The sequence below is a fragment of the Polypterus senegalus genome, chromosome 5 (genome assembly GCF_016835505.1).
Source record: "Polypterus senegalus isolate Bchr_013 chromosome 5, ASM1683550v1, whole genome shotgun sequence".
NCBI classification, from domain to species: Eukaryota; Metazoa; Chordata; class Cladistia; order Polypteriformes; family Polypteridae; genus Polypterus; species Polypterus senegalus.
Window position 1 is genome coordinate 150,615,544 of NC_053158.1, and position 19,883 is coordinate 150,635,426.

The 19,883-nt window shown below is 40.0% G+C and overlaps 1 protein-coding gene across 1 annotated transcript in view; it reads left to right on the forward strand.

Moving 5' to 3' along the window:
• Positions 1 to 19,883, forward strand: part of LOC120529580 (E3 ubiquitin-protein ligase HECW1-like) — a 471,213-nt gene that overhangs the window by 293,564 nt on the left and 157,766 nt on the right. Inside the window, exons 8-9 of the mRNA XM_039753493.1 lie at positions 14,255 to 14,397; positions 19,649 to 19,749. Coding sequence (XP_039609427.1) covers positions 14,255 to 14,397; positions 19,649 to 19,749 — 244 coding nt within the window. The remainder of the gene's footprint in view (positions 1 to 14,254; positions 14,398 to 19,648; positions 19,750 to 19,883) is intronic.

The following is a 19,883-nucleotide window of genomic DNA, read 5'->3' on the forward strand; positions in this document are numbered from 1 at the left end:
AGATAATACAATCCAAAAAAAAAATTCAATAAACCCTTAGTCTGGTTAACTCTTAACTACTTGTGCTGGTGTATTTTATACACCAATCTCAGTTATTTTTGTTCAATGTCCTTTTACTTGAACCTGCCGGCAGCATCTTCCATCTATCCTCAGCTTGATTCACTACAAGTTTGGTGTCGCAGTGGTTTCCCTCCAGTGTGCACCCATCCGGTTTTATGAGTGGATGCACAGTCGCAAGTTCCATAGGGTGCATTTGGTGCACCGTGTGTGTACTTACATGTATGACAACGATGAGATGTTCTACTTGCAATGATTTTGTCTGCAAAGAACATTCAACAACTGAAGTGAAATGTGATACATGTGCAAATCCTGCAGTGGATGAAAGTGTGACTGGTGATGAATGAGCACTGGAGAAGTGGATCAGGATCATTTTCAGACAGCCCTAGACTGTGTCATACTATTTGGTAATCTTCATCTTCTTTCAGCTGCTCCCATTAGGGGTTGCCACAGCGGATCACCTTCTTCCATATCTTTCTGTCCTCTCCATCTTGTTCTGTTACACCCATCACCTGCATGTCCTCTCTCACCACATCCATAAACCTTCTCTTAGGCCTTCCTCTTTTTCTCTCCCCTGGCAGCTTTATCCTTAACATCCTTCTCCCAATTTACTCAGTATCTCTCCTCTGCACATGACCAGACCAACACAATCTAGCCTCTCTGACTTTTTTTCTCAACTGTCCAACTTGAGCTGACCCTCTAATGTACTCATTTCTAACCCTATCCATCCTCGTCACACCCAGTGCAAATCTTAGCATCTTTAACTCTGCCACCTCCAGCTCTGTCTCCTGCTTTCTGGTCAGTGCCACCTTCTCCAACTCATGTAACATAACTGGTCTCTCTACTGTCCTGTAGACTTTCCCTTTCACTCTTGCTGATACACAAATTACTCCTGACACTCTTTTCCACCCATTCCACCCTACCTGCTCTCTCTTTTTCACCTCTACTCCACAATCCCCATTACTCTGTACTGTTGATCCCAAGTTTCCTCCCACAGCCCAAAGACATGCAGGTTAGGTGCATTGGTGATTCTAAATTGTCCCTAGTGTGTGCTTGGTGTGTGTATGTGTGTGCGTCCTGCGGTGGGCTGGCCAGGGTTTGTTTCCTGCCTTGTGTCTTGTGTTGGCTGGGATTGGCTCCAGTAGACCCCCGTGACCCTGTAGTTAGGATACAGCGGGTTGGATAATGGATGGATGTTAATTCCAAGTATTTCAACTCATCCACCTTCACCAACTCTACTCCCTGCATCCTCACCATTCCACTGACCTCCCTCTCATTTACACACTTGTATTCTGTCTTGTTCTTATTGACCTTCATTCCTGTCCTCTCTGGAGCATACCTCTCTAGGGTCTCCTCAACCTGCTCCCTACTCTCGCTACAGATCACAATGTCATCAGCAAACATCATAGTCCCCGGGGACTCCTGTCTAATTTCATCTGTCAACCTGTCCATCACCATTGCAAATAAGAAAGGGCTCAGAGACGATCCCTGATGTAATCCCACCTCCACCTTGAATGCATCCATCACTCCTACCGCAGACCTCACCAATGTCACACTTCCCTCGTACATATCCTGTACAACTCTTACATACTTCTCTGTCACTCCTGACTTCTTCATACAATACCACAGCTCCTCTCGAGGCACCCTGTCATATGATTTCTCCAGATCCACAAAGACCCAATACAACTCCTTCTGGCCTTCTCTATACTTCTCCATCAACATCCTCAGAGGAAACATTGCATCTGTGGTGCTCTTTCTTGGCATGAAACCATACTGCTGCTTACTAATCATCATCTCACACACTTCTGTGGTATTAAATTACATTATAAAACATGTACAATTTAAAATAATTGCAGTATTTTATATTACAACCTCACAGTATGCATATAAATAGCCATCTTAACACCGGTGCAAAAAGTACACCGCACAAGAACTTTTGAGATGAGAAATGGCTGTGAGTAGTTAAGGGTTCAAGAGGTTTAGCATCTTTGTATAAATGTTACAGCTACAGTTCATAACAAAATACAGTAAATGAAAACCTGGTCAAGTTTGAAGATGAAACCAAACTAGGTGAAATAATAAATAAACTAGAATCAGCTGAATAGAGGGACTTGGACAGAATACATACAGTTCTGGGAAGATTCATGATAGATAAAGTTTAAAGCAGGTAGATGTATGCTATTATATGTAGGAAGTAAAATTCAAAAGTCTTTAACAAGACTAACAGATACATTCAAAAGAGTGACATATAGAGTACAAGTCAAATGAGGTTATGTGTAAGCTTTATAACACACTCATCCTGATGACTGCATGCACTTTTTGGTCTCCAGACTATAAAAAAGGGACATAGAAGTGCTAGGAAAAGTCTTGAGAAAAGCTACTAGGCTGATTCCAGGACTGTGAGGTAGGACAGTCAGTTTAGGAAAATGGCGATTAAGCAGGGACATAATCAAATTGTTTAAAATGATGAAAGAAATTAATATAATGGATACCAGCTGTCACTTTAAAATTAGTTCATAAACCAAAAACACAGAGACACAGATGGAAACTTGTTCAGGGTAAATTTCATGTAAATATTTAATATATTGCACAGCTCAAACCACATCATCAAATTCGCCGACGACATGACCGTGGTGGGGCTCATCAGCAACAACGATGAGTCTCGGTACAGAGATGAGGTGAAGCAGCTGGCTGCCTGGTGCAGTGACAACAACCTGTTGCTGAATGTGGACAAAACTAAAGAAATGGTCATTGACTTCAGGAAAGCTCGCTCCACCCACACACCACTTAGCATCCACGGTTCCACGGTTGAGACTGTAAAAAACACCAAGTTCCTGGGAGTTCACATCTCAGACGATCTCACCTGGACCACCAACACCACCTCCATCACCAAAAAGGCACAGCAGCATCTACACTTCCTGAGACGACTAAAGCGAGCCAACCTGCCCCCTCCCACCCTCACTATGTTCTACAGGGGCACCATAGAGAGCGTCCTAACCAGCTGCATCTCCACCTGGTTCGGAAACAGTACTGTTGCTGATATCAGGCGGCTTGAAAGGATCATCAAAGCAGCTGGAAACATCATCGGAACGTCTCTTCCGCCACTGCAGGACATCTTCCATAGACGCTGCATCAAAAGGATCTCCTGCATCGTGCTCGACCCCTCTCATCCTTCACACGGACTTTTCACGCTCCTTCCTTCTGGCAGACGCTTCCGTAGCATCAGGTCTCGGTCTTCCAGGATGCGTGATAGCTTCTTCCCACAAGCCATAAGACTCTTGAACTCACTCCCAGCCATCACATTTCCCCCCACACACACACCTGGGGCCTCATGTATAAACGGTGCATACGTACAGAAATGTTGCGTAAGAACTTTTCTACGTTCAAATCGCGATGTATAAAACCTACACTTGGCGTAAAGCCACGCACTTTTCCACGGTACCTCATGCCTTGTCGTACGCAAGTTCTCCGCTTGGTTTTGCAGACTGGCGGCACCCAGCGTCAAAGCAATGGTACTGTTCCTGTGTGGTTACACCTTATTTTCATGACGCGGCTTTATAAATACACCGAAACTAACCGCATATTGTTTATTAGTGTAACGCATCTGATTGTAATTAACTCGTAACAATATAATGGTCCAGGGAACAGCCATAGTATTCCAAATACCATAACTGCTTTAGTGTTGTTACTCTCACTGCACCTTCCTCTTCTTCTTATTTTTCTTCTTCTTCTTTCAGCTCCTCCCGTTAGGAGTTGCCACAGCGGATCATCTTTTCCCATATTAATCTCACTGCACGACTCGGAGTATTTATATCACTGTATCTGAGTGGTATACAGTTTCATGGTCACGCTGTCTCAGCCACTGCAAAACGTTTTAAAGCATTTCCTGTACAGACCTCGCGGTTCAGAAACAGTTTAATCCCAAGAACTTTAAATGCAGTCAATCAAGTGCTCCTTGTAGAACTTTTTGTACTTATAAGTACAATCGCCCCACTGTAAACTTGCACTACAGTTATAATATCGCACAACCTGAGCCACTTTATAAAGCGCGTATTTACATATGATGACGATATCATTTTTAAGGTGAAATGCAGCAAAATATGTTTGTTAAATTATACAGATAAAACTTTAACTTCATTTAAATAATCTATATTCTTCACTGGGAGTGTCGTTAAGGATAGAATATTTAAACATGTACTACGAAGATATTTCAATGTTCTTTAAACGTTTTGAAGAATCGGTGCTAAGCTTACAGATGGCTTAACGTCTATTACAGAGCTGATTGTATGGCGATCGGTTACTTGGGGAAAGAAAAGCACTGACTGCAGTGATGGCTACGCCAATATATATTGAATATAAAACAGAAAGAGAAAATAACAACACAGCAAAAAACGCAGCGACAAATTTCGGCAAAAGTTAAATGCTTGTCATGAGCACGAGGCGGCTATGCAGTGTCTGCAACGGACGTGGCCATCCACTGTGCATAAGCTGCCTTACTGACATTGGCGGCTAAGGAGCCACCGATTCTTCCTCTGCCCAGTGCCACCACAAGCCTAGAGCCACCCCTGAGTACTGCTACAATAAATTATTTCATCGAAGTGAAACACATGTTTAATAACGTGCTTTAACTCCTATCATCATGAAAATGATATCACGTATACATCTCAGTATTTTAGTTATTCAGAGAGCTGTAATATCACGAATGTAATGGATTCTGTGTCCAGTTGGAGGAAGAGAGCCGGTTTAAGAAGCAAGTAGTGATTCACACACATAGAGCACATAGAAGATCAAATACAAAACAAAGCATTTAACGTGCTACTTTAATTACGATGTGATTTGAGAAACTGGTTAATTAAACGATTTTAAGATGAAGTTTATGACGTTCTAGTTTAATGACAAAATAAACTACGTGATTAAAGTGGAAATGTCGAGATTGAAGTTGACAGTTCGTGCTTTTTCCCCACCGTGTGCCCTTTTTCTCTGTACCCTAATAAACTTTCATATGACACTCAGACAGTGGGCTACAACTCGGCTTTTCACAGCGACTTTGATATGTGACTTCTTTTTTATTTCCGGCACTGTGTGATTTTGTGGATGTGAGCTTTCAAGTTTCTCCAACACGCTATGTCACTCGATCAACTTCCTTTTGTTGATTATACCACGGCTTATTTGAACAAATAGTATGTTTTTCCTTTGCCTCCACTTGGTATTCGCTGAAATTCTTCTGTTTCCCCCCGTGCTTTTCCCATTGTCTTTTCACAGAAGGCTGAGCTTAAGGGCGATTTATATTGATTTGCATATTCAAATAGGCGTAATTCTGGGAGGATTTGGGGCGTTACATAATGCACGTGCACGAGCGTTAGTTTTCACGCTGATCGGGATTTATGTAGCGAAAGAACGTGGAAGTTGGAGTACGCACAGATTCCTGCATCTGGATTTTTCTGTGCGTAAGCACATTTCGGCTTTTGTGCTTACGCCATGTTATAGTGTGAGTTCTACGTACGGCATTATACATGAGGCCCCTGGACTGTGAAAGAACTATGTTGCACAACTGCACTTTATACGCATCATGTCACTTGATGCACAATATCTCCTGTAGTATGACTGCACTGCTGCCAACACCCATTGGACTAAGATTATACGCTGCCGTATAAATGCTTGCACATGTTTATGTGAACATTGTACACATAAATAACCTGTAAATAGTATTATATAGTACCTGTATATAGAAACCTGTTACATTATAACCTTCTACCTCTTGCACATCCAATGCATAATGTCATTTTGCACCTGTTTTTGCATATTTGCACTCATGTTGAACTTGGTACTTGAAAATAACCAGGGTACAGTTTCTGTCATAATGTAACATATTGTCAATCTCAACTGTTTAAGAATACGGCATTCTGACTTGATTTATACCTCTTCGTCTTTTTCTAGTTCTAACTTTATTTAAAACTCTGTCTAGTTTAAATGCATATTGCACATTCTCTAGTTTAAAATGTGTCACTTATTTATTGTCTATTTCATATGCCTATTTATTCTATATTCTCTGTTATGCTGTTTGTCTGCACTGAAAAACCTGGAGCCACGTCGTCTCGTTTCTCTATGTACCTGTACAGTGTATAGCAGAGATGACAATAAAGTTGACTTTGACTTTTGACTTTGAAAATGCTTCTCTTCACACAACATACCATAAACACATCAAATAAATTGCCAAGTAAAATAACAGACATTTGGACTTTAGAGTCCTTCAAAACTCAGCTCAGTTTTATTTTGGAGAAATTAGGTGAATAGGATTGCCAAGCTTTATTGGGGTAAATGGCCTGTTCTCTTCAGAATTATGTGTTCATCCAGGCATGGATACCTTTCCTTTGTTGCTTAAGGCATTCTTTTATGGTCATTGTAGAATTAATTAGTGCTATTTGATAACTAGGCAAATATAGTTCTGGATTGGTTTTAGCTTTTTAGATATTCAACACAATGATTGTTGTTTTCTAAGCAAATCTATCAATTTTCTGAACCCTTTGATTCACTGTAGATGAATCCCAGACCAGCAACATCACATGTAAGGGAAGAACTAACACTGGACGTGAAGATGTTTCACTGCATGGCACACTCATGCAGATATTCTCAGTACTGCTTATGCTGTACCAATTTAAATTTGTGGAATGAGGGAGGATACTGGAATCCCTGAAGGAAGTGCATGTGAAGACAGCTGAGAATATACAGTCTTTACACAGTCATTCCTCAAGCGCAGAGTTAAAACTACACTTCAAGCAAAGTAACCTGTTAGTCCTAACCACCGCTCTACTGTTTCACCATAATACAGCGAGGAAGATAGCAGATTAACTTTAAAGAAGGTTAAAATGAAAATGGAGTATTTGAAGAATATGAAGTAGAAACTCATTAAGATGATAACTGGTGTGAAATTCATTTAAATTGTTCAGAGTTGTGGATGTATTTAACAAATATTTATCTTGGAAAATTTCCACCCAGACATTTTACTTGTCTCAATCAATATCTAAATGTGTTTGTTTCGTATGTCAAAAGAAGATTTTCTCCTTTCAGTTTATTCATTTAAAAATAGCAAAAATCAGTCTATAAAATGTCACTTCTGATGGAAATATCTTTTCTACTTAAGTATTACTCATCCAGCTACTGTGTGCCATTTAAGAAATAGCAGATGCAATATGTTGATTAATCACCACTTGTTCTCTGGACGTTTATTTTAAACTTGCTGACAGTCTATATTTTTACTCCTTTTTTTTGCTTTCAACATAATTCTTGCATATTTCACAGTATCAGCAAGAGTGAAAGGGAAGGTCTGCAGGACGGTAGTGAGACCAGCTATGTTATATGGGTTGGAGAAGATGGCACTGACCAGAAAGCAGGAGACAGAGCTGGAGGTGGCAGACTTAGGGATGCTAAGACTTGCATTGGGTGTGACGAGGATGGATAGGATTAGAAATGAGGACATTAGAGGGTCAGCTCAGGTTGGACGGTTAGGAGACAAAGTCAGGTTCTTCCAGGTGGGTTTAAAGTGGAGAAGGACAAGCAAACTGTGATTGCATCCACTACGCTTTTGGCACGCAGACTGATTTTGCTAAACTGGAAGAATCCTAACTCTCCTCTTTTAAGTCAGTGGGAAACTGATATTCTATACTATTTGAAATTGGAAAAAATCAAATACTCAGTTAGAGGATCTGTACATATTTTTTTTCAAAACATGGCAGGATCTAATCAGTAATATTTTAGAATAAGCTCTTAAAGCACAGAGGAAGCAATTATATCTGCATTTCTTTTTCTTCTCCATCCATCTCTATTGGTTTATTAAACGCATCATTTTAGGTATGTTTACAAGCCTTAAGTTTTACTCCGTTGGCCTTGCTGTCTCTTTCAGGGGTGGTGGTTGACTTGTTTTTAATCCTACGTTTTGTAAAAATCATTGCATGGAATGATTGCAATAAAATTAATAAAATTTCAAAAAAAAAAAAAAAAGGAGACAAAGTCAGAGAGGCGAGAATGTGTTGGCTTGGACATGTGCAGAGGAGAGATGCTGAGTATATTGGGAGAAGAATGTTAAGGATAGAGCTGCCAGGGAAGAGGAAAAGAAGAAGGCCTAAGAGAAGGTTTATGGATGTGACAGAACAAGATGCAGAGGACAGAAAGATATGGAAGAAGATGATCCACTGTGGTGACCCCTAATGGAAGCAGCCAAAAGAAGAAGAAGATATTAAAGAAAAAATATAAAAAATATATATTAAGGAAAAACTAAATGGATAATATGAATCTTTGAGAAGAAGAAATTATGAGAGAACCCAAATATAAATTAAATGAAAGGATTAATTGAGAGTTACCATCAACAGTAATTCAATATGAACACAAAAGAGAAACAAAACCAAAAAGTAAATTGATATTTAAAGCAGAAAAGAATACAACAAAAATATATTTAAGAAAAAATAAGTGGAAAATCAAAAGTAACAGTATGAGTCACATAACAGTACACAAATGTAAACAAAGTATGTAAATTAAATTAAAGGATGATTGTCAACCACCATTGACAATATTTTTAACAAAAGAAAAAAAAACAAAAATGGAAAATATAGAAAAAAATGCTAAAATGTGATGGGCTGTTACCAATGCAAAGAAAAAGTAACCTAGATAATTAATGGAAAAAACCTGAAATTCTACATGTTGAGAGAATTTAATGAAATGCACACATGTACATAGAAAGTGACAAAACAGTAATTACAAATAATGTGATGAACTCACTTTCCAATACAAAAAAAAAAATATATGTAAGAATAACTCAAGAAATAATAAAAAATGAAAAATGAAAAAGAGGTCAAAAGAAAAAAAAAAAGAGGAAAGGTAGTAAAATAAAGTGGGCACGCTCAGTGTCCAAATTGTCTGGAAATTTATAATCAGGGAACCCTCGAAATGTTATAAAATGCAAATAACATACCCTGTTGATGTTTTTTGACAAGAATCTTTGATGATCAGCACACTCTGTAATTTCACCAATGCATTTCGAGGTGGAGAACTTCAGGCCAAACAAAGCTATATGAGAAAAGAGCTAAACACATCAGTGAAAAAATCCCAGTTCATTATGCAAAATGACAATGTAAAAGAAGAGAAGCTATATTGAATGAACAGTGTTATTAAAACGCCTCTCCATAGTATAATAGGATACAGTTTTTTGCTTTGCACCCTCTCCCACCATAACGTATCGTCTATCGTGAAAGCTTAAGATTAATTGAAAACTTCAATCTCTAGTTTTCGACGGATCTTGACGTTTTAAGGTCCCCGATACTGAAAACATAGATGTCTCGATGATGAGTGTGTGTTCGACTGTGTTTGTGTATCTTTGTGTCACAGTTTCTTTAGGATGGTCTAGAGCTAAAAATGGCTAGATGGAAAAATACCAAACTTGAAACTTAAGCCTGTTATGAGATGATGATGTGCTGATTATTTTTTGAGCCAAATCGTGCAAGACAATTTCTAATGTAGTTGCTTATTGTGGGGCTCAAATTTTACTCCTAACTGTGTTAGATGTTTTAAATATGTGAAAAAAGTGGCCATAGTATATTTCACAAAAGTGGAATGAGTTCTTTCAATGCTTGTGGCAGATTGCCGGGGTCATTACCTGGCCAGGATGCCTGGAGGGACCGGAAAGTGACATAAATAGCTTCCGGGTCACAAGGGGGCAACCACCCTGGACAAAGAAAGAACCACGGGAAAGGGACAAAGATGTTCTGGCCTGTTGGGAACCAGGGGGCGCCTTAAGCCTCGATGGACCCGGGGAACTGTCACTTCCACCACACCAGGCAAGATGGCGAATAAACCTGCCAGGGATGCCCGGAGTTCTTCCGGTGCAAAGGGCAGCACTTCTGCCACACCAGGAAGTGCTGCTGAAAGATCGTCACTAGTCACCTGGAGCACATCCGGGCGGGAATAAAAGGCGCCGCCTCCTTACAGTCGAGGATCTTGGGTCAGGAGTGGGAGCAGGGCAAAGCTCCCAGGAGGAGAGTAGAGGCGGCTAAGGACTGTGATAAAGAAGAGTTCATTGTGGGGGATTATTGCTGTGTGCCTTGTGTGGTGTTTGGGACTGAAAACTGTGTTTATTTGTGAGCTAAGCGTGTGCTTTTGATAAAGATGTGGTTTCCAACTGGTGGTGTCCGCGCAAGTCTCACATGCTTAACGACTAATTCCTGTTATAACGTACAGTTCTTCTATCAATAAGTGAGCATTATACTGTAGGGTAATAAAATTGGTTTTGCGTGTTCTCTCCATGTTAATGTGGATCTCATCCTTGGACTTTGAGTTTGTCTTACAGTCGAAAGACATTATGTTATAAATGAGTGTATGTGGTCCTTCCTATTAGGCATTACTTCCAAGGTTAACTCTGGCAAGTTCAGGAGTTTTCTGTGTTTAACAGAATTAGTAGTAGAATTACCAGAGCCTACGAAAAAACTCGTAAATCCATCCCACCTTAAATCGCTTCTTAAATCCCTTCACACCTCTCCGCCAGCATCCTTTGTCCTCTAAATGTGCTGATAAAGAGAAGCTAGAAGCAGCTGGCTATTCCATCCCCCCACCAATTTAGAACGTGCACGAACTTCTCTCAGCTCATGCCTTGATTGAGTATCTGGGAGTGAAGTGAAGTTTTAGAGTGGAAATAATAGATTGGTGTTTGAAACACACGCATTTCATGTCTGTTCTGTTTCTACAGTAATCTGTGTAAACACATTGTTAAAACAGAAACGTTTTTTATATTCTAGTAGTAGATGACAAAATGTAGGCATAAACTATACAATGTATGAAGCCTGAAGTCCAAATATCAAAGAAACATTTTCACAAAAGGTACAAATATAACATAACAATTGCGCTTTTATTCAAAAATATAACTGCAGAAACAAAAAGCCGCCTTAACATGCGACATTGACACCTGTCTATTATGACTGCCTCCGTGGCGCAATAGAATCAGCTGCTGACTAGGAATCAAAAGGTTGTGAGTTCGAACCTGCACCATTCCATTTTGAGAAGTAAACTGCTCTTAGTCTTACTATTTTAGAATAAAAGCATACATTTGATTTCAGTCTGTAACAGCCAGTGTAATTTATGATCCTTGTAAAGGTTAGCTTTGTTTTTTTTTTTTTTTAATTCACTTTTCATTCTCTCAGTCGCGTTCTGAATCAATCCATAAAACCCCATCTGACACGGCTTTTTTCACATAAAGACGCGCTATAGCTCTGCAGTGTAGTGACTGCATTCTCATACCAATGTTTGCGAAATGAAGTGTCTGCGTGCACTTTTCTTGGCATTACACGTGTATTTTTTGAGCATGCCCGTTTGAGCATGCTCAAACACAGGAACATATGTTGGTGTAAAAGTACTGTATAACAAAACAAGTGCACTTTTATTCAAGACTACCTGTATAACCGAAGAAAAAATAAAGCAAGTTACAGTAGGCGATTGATACGACAGCTTGCATGGTGCAATGCTAAGAAGTGCTGATTTCCATTCCTTGCTATATAAAATCATCACATTCAAATATTAACAGTTCCCACACCCAAGGACAGTATTTCCTGTAAGAAGCAATGTACACACTTCTCTCTATGCTGTGGTTTCTATTACACACCTGAAAGAAAGAGACAATATATATGAAAACATCATCGCACTAATGCAGTATTATTTGAAAACGAACAGCATCAGATCGGGTGTGAAATTTATGCAGGAACTGGAAATTCTCTGATGATGGACCTTCCCCCAGGTAAGAAAGTACAGTGTCAGGTGCTCATTCAGTGTAATAGGAACCATAGCACAGAGAGGTACACGTGTCGTAAATGTAGGAAGGACGGTCCTTAGGTGTGTGGGAACTGTTAATATTTGAATGTGATGATTTTATATAGCACTATATTATTTCCACTCTAAAACTTCACTTCACTCCTAGATACTCAATCAAGGCATGAGCTGAGAGAAATTCGTGCACGTTCTAAATTGGTGGGGGGATGGAATAGCCGGTTGCTTCTAGCTTCTCTTTATCAGCACATTTAGAGGACAAAGGACGCTGGCGGAGAGGTGTGAAGGGATTTAAGAAGCACTTTAAGGTGGGACGGATTTACGAGTTTTTTCGTAGGCTCTGGTAATTCTAGTGTTAAACTGTGTTATTAAATCCAATAACTTGTATTTTTTTCCATGTACAGTAGGACCTCGGCTCACGACCATAATTTGTTCCAAAACTCTGGTCATAAACCGATTTGGTCATGAACCGAAGCAACTTCCCCCATAGGACTGTATGTAAATACAATTAATCCGTTCCAGACCATACGAACTGTATGTAAATATATATATTTTTTAAGTTTTTAAGCACAAGTATAGTTAATTAAACCATAGAATGCACAGCATAATAGTAAACTAAATCTAAAAACATTGAATAACACTGAGAAAACCTTGAACAACAGAGAAAACTAACACTGCAATTGTTTGCGCTATAATGCTGCCAACAGCCGGCTAAAAGCACTTTTTAAATGAGTTTTAAGCACGGGGAAAAAAATGAACATTTGAAAAATTCCGTAATTTAATAAACCACCAAGAAAAATAATATTGCAACAATGCACGCTACCAACAGATCGCTGGAAACAGAAGTGAAAACAAAATCAAGCCCAGTGCATTCTTTAACTGCCTTGCTACCTTAATGCATTCAGCTCTCTCTCGGGCTGCCTCTGTGTGTGTGTGTCACAATCTCTCGCGCTGCTCTCTCTGGTGCTGCCTCTGTGTGTGCGCGCCTCTCTGCGCTGCCTGTGTGTGTGCGCACGTGCGCCTCTCTAGCGCTGCCTGTGTGTGTGTGTGCATGCTGCCTGTGCGTGTGTGTCTGTGTGTTGCGCTCTCTCTCTCTCTCTTGCTCTCGCTCGCTGCACAGGAAATGCACAGGGAGAGACTGAACATGTACAAACTGAAAGGGAAACTGGCTTGTTCGTATACCGAGTGTGTGGTCGTGAACCGAGGAAAAAGTTCGGCAAACTTTTTAGTCGTAACCCGAGTTGTACGTGTACTGGGACGTTCGTGAACCAAGGTTCCACTGTATCTGCCAAAGATTTCTCCAGATTTTGAAGTTTCCTTACATATTCCAAAGACACGCATGTTAGGTTGCATGAGAACTATATATTGATCAGGAGTAAATGATTATGAGGGTTTGAGTGTTCTCTGTGTTGGAGTCATGTCACGTCCATGACTGGATCCTGCCCAAAAATGCAACTTTGCAAAGAAAAGAGCAGATGCAGAAAATGAGTGGATGGATAGGTTGAATTTAATTTTCCATTTTATTTACTTTTAAGTTTTTCAATTTACGTATAAATCTCTGATTGTACTGTAATATTCAATAAATTTGTCTTATAGGCTAAGAGCGCATCAGTTTTTGTGTGTTGGATTTTGTGGCAATGGCTCTGCACAAGTTCTCTTTCTTTTACTTGGTTGAGTTTTCCTGACTTTATGTTAACTGGACCAGGCATTTGATTTAACAGAACAAAAAAATCATATGTACAAAAACTTGGCAAAAAAAAAAACCACGCTCAAGGTATTGAAAATCTCAAATGTACATATCTTCTTATTTTGTTTGCTGCAATCTTTGGTAAATTAATGTGTGTTACTGTCTGTATTGAAACATTAAATAGTTCTTTGAAACAGGCTGAGAATATTCCCAAGATATGATACAGTGTTATGTTATGCTATGCCAAGTCCCCTGTTTGAAATCCAATTAACCTTAAGATACAGTTAAAAGGGTACAGTGATATCTGAATCTTGCTGTGAGGTTAATTGCTAATTTGGAATATGGAAACAATAAAGAGCAACTAAGAAATGAAGAATTAGCATGCCTTCGGCTATAAGGATGGGCAGAAGAAGAGCTGTTGGTGAATATATTGAGTTAAATCTCTAATACAGTATGCATATTTGATCATTGTAAACAGTGTTTTATAAAATTGCTGCATGGTTAGATTTGACTTTACAATTCCTGTTACTTTTTTTAAAAGAACATGTTATCTCTCAGTTTCCGCATACAAGCTTTGATGCATAGTTTAGAAAATCTAAATGCTGTCCATATCATGAGGGAACATATAATATTTGCAAAATGCATTCTTTTAAGTAAATTGCAAGGATTTTATAACTTTTTCCTGTCTCTTTTTATTTTGCTTTGCAGCAGTTCAGCTTTGTTTCTCTGCCAACTGATGTGTTAGAGATTGAAGTAAAAGACAAATTTGCCAAGAGTCGCCCAATAATCAAACGATTCCTTGGGAAACTGTCTATGCCGGTGCAGCGCCTGCTTGAGAGACATGCAATCGGGTAATATTTTTAAAACATTCTGTTTAAAGCATGTGCACTTATCTTGCTATTCAAATAGAGGATACTGGAGGGTGAAGTGTTTTAATGACATTGAGTCATTAAAATCCATAGCTGACATGAGCAATAGTGCTCTTTTATATTAATTCCAAGAATGTTTGCACCAGATTGGAATCCTGATAAACTGTATTTTCAGAATTTGAAAGACAGGATGGAACCAAGCCAAATCCAGCCAGACACAGCCAAGGCAACCACTATGAAGAAGATGGAACTGTCCAAAGACACATGAAAACTTAGTAATTGCTGAGTACAATAGGCCTCTTATCAATGTTTGGGCCCTGCAGAACCTACTCAAAGATTCAGATGAGTTCATCTAATCTGAATGGCATCATCTTCAAAGTTTACCATCTTTTTCAGAGCACAGATATTATAAGGCCTTCACACCAGCCCCTTGGGTATGGAATTTGTAGATACAACTTCTCTGAAAAACATAAGAACAGTGCTTACAAAAAAAATTAAGTAATAAAAAAATGCCCAAAAAAGAAGAGAAAATGCAACAAAGAGAAAGAAAAGAAATAAATTCTTCAAGAACAAAGCACAGGGAAACAGTCTTAAAGATATTATCTAACTCTTTAAAGAACATAAAAAAAGCTGATTGTTTACCTAAATCCTTCTGAATCTTTTATATGAGAATCCTCGAATGTAACATCACACACCAGCATTTATGGTGGAAACACAATCAAGCAGAGTAAACGGTATTTTCTTTTTCATGAAGAAAACAACTGTAAAATTGAAGGAAATAAGATAATAAATGCAATACTAAATGATTCCATAGCATGACAAATAACAGAATCATAAACACTTTGATGAGCCTACAAAAGTAAAAATAAGACATACTGTAGAAACAGATGGCTTGCCCAGGAGTTGGCTGTGTAGAAAAACTCTGTTCCCTTTTAAATTTAAATATGCAAGTTTGAATATTGATGGGTAGGTGGACAGTAAGAGTTACTACGTAGAACTCTAGACTCTGAATCAACACAGTAGTAAATGCAAGAATGCCAAGAGGCAAGGTCAGTGGAGAGAGAAATTGATCATCTAATCCAAAACACAAAAGCAAGAAAACAAGGCAAAGATCTTGAAACTAACTTCTCCTTGGAAACATCGTTTAGCTTCCTCTACTGTAGAGACAGAGAAAAATGTTAGATTGGGATCCAATACACAGATGGATGGCTGATGCTGTGCACCACCAGCTTTTCTAGGCAGAATTATTATTGTTAGATTATATAATTCTTTTCTGTATTTTATAGTGTTTTTTTGGATTTCTGTGCATCTAAACTGGATTTTTGACCTCAAGGAGTTTGATTTTTGCACTTATGTCTTGTGTGGGAGATGGCCTCGCCACAGACAGGCGGACACCGATGGTTCAAACACCCACACAAGTTTATTATACATTGTCCCTATTTACAAGTGCACACAACCCCCAAACTCCCCAAAAGTACAGGCCCTCATACAATGCCTCTTCTTGCTTCAGGCCACCTCCACTCCTCTCCGCCAAGACTTTGTCCTCTGCATTCCCGACTACAGCCATTGAATGGAGGGAGGTGGCCACTTTTATAATCACTCGGACGTGCTCCAAGTGCCTTCCGATTAGCTTCCGCCGGCACTCCCCAGTGTGGCAGAAGTACTCCCTGTTCTTGTTCCCCCCAGCATTTCCGGGTGTGGCGGAAGTGCTGAGGGCCAGGGCTCCTCAGGCATTGGGGCACCCCTAGGCGGTGACAATGGTCCCCTATAGGTTTGAGCTTCCAAGCTCCGTTCCCGTGGTCCCTAAAGCCACCAGGGCGGTCGCCCCTCGTGGTCTGGAGGAGGCGCAAGCCCCCCTCTGGTTCTCCTGGGTGTGCTGGCTGGGTAGCACCCCCAACCACTCGCCACACTTGCTACTGTGATTCATGAAAGACTTATTTTTAATGTCTTACCATGACATGGTTGAGACTTGCAAATGCCGACGTTTCGCGAGTCTTATGATTGCCTAGAGGATTTCCTGGGACTTCCTGGGAGTGTGTGACATGTGACCGATTAAAGGGTGTTTCTTATCTGAGTCTGGATCAAATTAATATTTGGTGTGCAAATGACTATGTGTTGCCCTTAATGTTTTTTTTTTATTTTATCCTATGACTAGTGACTTCTGGTTTCTAGTTCATTTGAAAGATTTTTTTTTTTCTCTCTGGTATCAACCCTTGTACATATTTTTGACCTTGTTTCATCTCCTGACACCTTTAATACAGTCAGGAAAAGAACAACTTAGATGACCTAATAAATCATGTGACTTCTGTCACATGACCAGCAATTTTTATAGCAACTTGTAAACTGTATACCATACCATACCATACCATATTTATTTGTTGAGCACTTAAAAACACAGCATTACAACTGACCGAAGCGCTGTACAGTTACAACAAGCAGGACTAAAAGCAAAATATTAAAACAAACATTAAGAGAGAATTAAAACAGAGATACTAAAAACAGGTCAGGGGACCAAATATAATAGAGAAAATAGCAAAAGGCAAGTGGAAAATGAAACAGGTTAAGAATTAAAAGCCAATGTGAAGAAGTGCGTTTTTAGGCGAGATTTGAATGTGGCGACTAAAGCGGCTTGCCTAACCACTAAGGGCAGGGAGTTCCAGAGCCTGGGTGCACAGACGGAGAAAGCCCTTTCACCACGAGCTTTAAAACGTGCCTTGGGAACGGTTAGGAGCAGCTGATCTGCGGATCTAAGAACACGAGGGGGATTGTGACAATGGAGCAAGACACTCAAATAGGCGGGGCTAGACTGTTTAATGCCTTATAGGTGAGGAGGAAAATCTTAAAATCGATTCTGAATCTAACCGGCAGCCAGTGTAGGGTTTTTAAAATCGGTGAAATGTGTTGGATTCTGCTACTTCCAGTTAGAAGCCTTGCAGCCGCATTTTGAGCCAGTTGGAGTCTAGAAAGAGTGGCTTTACTGATACCAAAAGGCAGGAATTAGAGTAGTCAAGCCGGGACGTAATGAATGCATGGATTACTGATTCCAGGAGGTGGTTAGACAGAATAGGCTTGAGTTTGGCGATTAGCCTTAGATGGAAAAAGCAGGATTTTACTGTGCTGTTGACTTGAGCATCCATTTTCAGGAACGTATCCATTTTGATTCCAAGATTGGAGACAGACGAAGTTACTGGAATGGGAAGAGAAACGAGGCCAAGGGGTGGAGCCTGTTTGCAGTCGGGACTAAAACAATGACCTCGGTTTTGAATCGTTCAGGTGAAGGAAGTTTACAGCCAGCCAGTCCTTAATGTCAGATAGGCAGTCGAGGAGAGGTTTGGTGGAGTCAGTTGGCTTGAGGGAGAAATAAATTTGGCAGTCGTCAGCATATAGGTGATATGAAATTGCATGTTTTCTAAAAATTGCACCTAAAGGCAGGATGTAGATTGAAAAAAGTAGTGGCCCTAAAATGGAACCCTGGGGGACCCCACATGGGAGTGGGACTGATTCAGATGAAAAATCGTCTAGCATGACTCTGAGAGTCCTGTTGCAGAAATATGACCTGAACCAGTCGAGGGCTAAGCCAGATACACCAGCCCAGGATTCGAGTCGGGAGATCATGATGTCGTGGTCGATTGTGTGAAAGCAGCAGATAAGTCGAGAAGAACCATAACCACGTGGAGTCCTGAGTCCAATGCCAAAAGGACGTCATTTAGGACACGTAAATGCGCGTTTCTGTGCTGTGTTGGGGCCTAAAGCCTGACTGAAAAGATCCATTACCTGATGGTCCTGTAGGTGATGAGTTAATTGCTCATAAACTACTTTTTCTAGTATTTTTGACAAGAAAGGTAGTTTGGAGATTGGACGAAGATTGGAAAGAACGGCAGGGTCAAGATCAGGTTTTTTCACAATTGGATGTACAACTGCGTGTTTGAAAGCACGAGGAACTATAGCCGAGGATAGACTACTAGTTATGATCTTTAGGACATCATATCGAATCACAGGAAACACATCTTTCAGCAGTCTGGACGGCACCACATCGTCCGGAGAGCCGAAGGCTTCATTGAGGCGACGATTTTTTCCAGATGGGGGAGCGAAATGGGTTCAAAGCTGGTGAGGGAACCGTGCACAGGAGCGGCTAAATCAACAGAGCCAGAAGAATAAATGGAGATCTGGGATCTAATGTTCGTGACCTTATCCAGAAAAAACATGAGGATCTGATTACAAAGAGCAGTGGAGGCAGAAGAGAAAACAGTTACGACTGGAGAGAGGACAGCATTTAGTGTTTTGTATAAGACACGTTGATTGCCAGAGTTTTTTGAGATGATGTCAGCGAAAAAACGGTTCCTTGCACCTCTGACTGCTCTCTGGTATTGGGACCACGCGTCTCTCATGCAGTCGAAGGTAACAGTGAGACCATCTTTCCTCCATTTACGTTCTAGCCGCCTACAGTTTTGCCTGATGGAGCGAGTTTGTTCGTTTAGCCATGGGTCATGCTTGACTTTGGATTGTCTCCGTTTGAGTGGGGCTACGACATCCATCACAGAACAGCAGGAAGTGTGGAAAGTTTGCAATAAAACATCAGCATCCGTGGATTCACATGATGTGGAGATTGGTGAAAAAGCAGCTGCAAAATCTTCAGCAGCAGAGGGGGGAATGACACAGGAGGGATGGGTGGTGGTGGATTTACCATGCTCAACAGAGACCAAATCCAGATTAAACAGAACAGGCGAGTGATCAGAAAAGCTGGGAGGCAGAATGTCCAAGTCACTGATTCTGAGACCGCGAGAAAGAACCAGGTCCAGTGTATGAACCTGTCCATGTGTTGGTCCGTTCACTAGCTGGGAGAGACCAAAGGAGTCTGTATGGCTGCATCTATTCAAAAAGTCAACACAAAATGATCATATTACAAAAGGAATCAAATTGATATCGACAGAATAACAATTCAAAACAGGATAATAAGTCCAAAGACAGCAGAATTGAATGTAAAAAAAAGATAAGTACTACAGGTAAAATCATTTCAGAAATTAATTCACACAGATACAATATAGCCAAGTCTAAAATGTATGAGATAACAGGTGGGTTTTCTGCGCTAGATTTGAAGAGTAACTAGGATGGAGCCTCACTGATAGTCCTGCAGATGTCTATATTTGGATGTGTATATTTTTTATTAATCCATTTGATCTTTAGTCACTAATATACAATTTAATACAGTGATGGTCCTTCTTTTGTTTTACAGAGACAGAGTCGTAAGCTACACTCTCAGCAGAAGACTTCCAACAGATCACGTCAGTGGGCAACTGCAGTTCAGATTTGAGATAACATCTTCTATACACCAAGGTGCTTCTCTGCTTTCCTTTATCTTGACTTTAATTTTATTGAAGTAACATTTTTTAGTTTATAATACCCTTATTCTTACCAGTTTTAAATGGACATTCTTAAAACCTTTAACACGACTTTGTGATCTAACTATC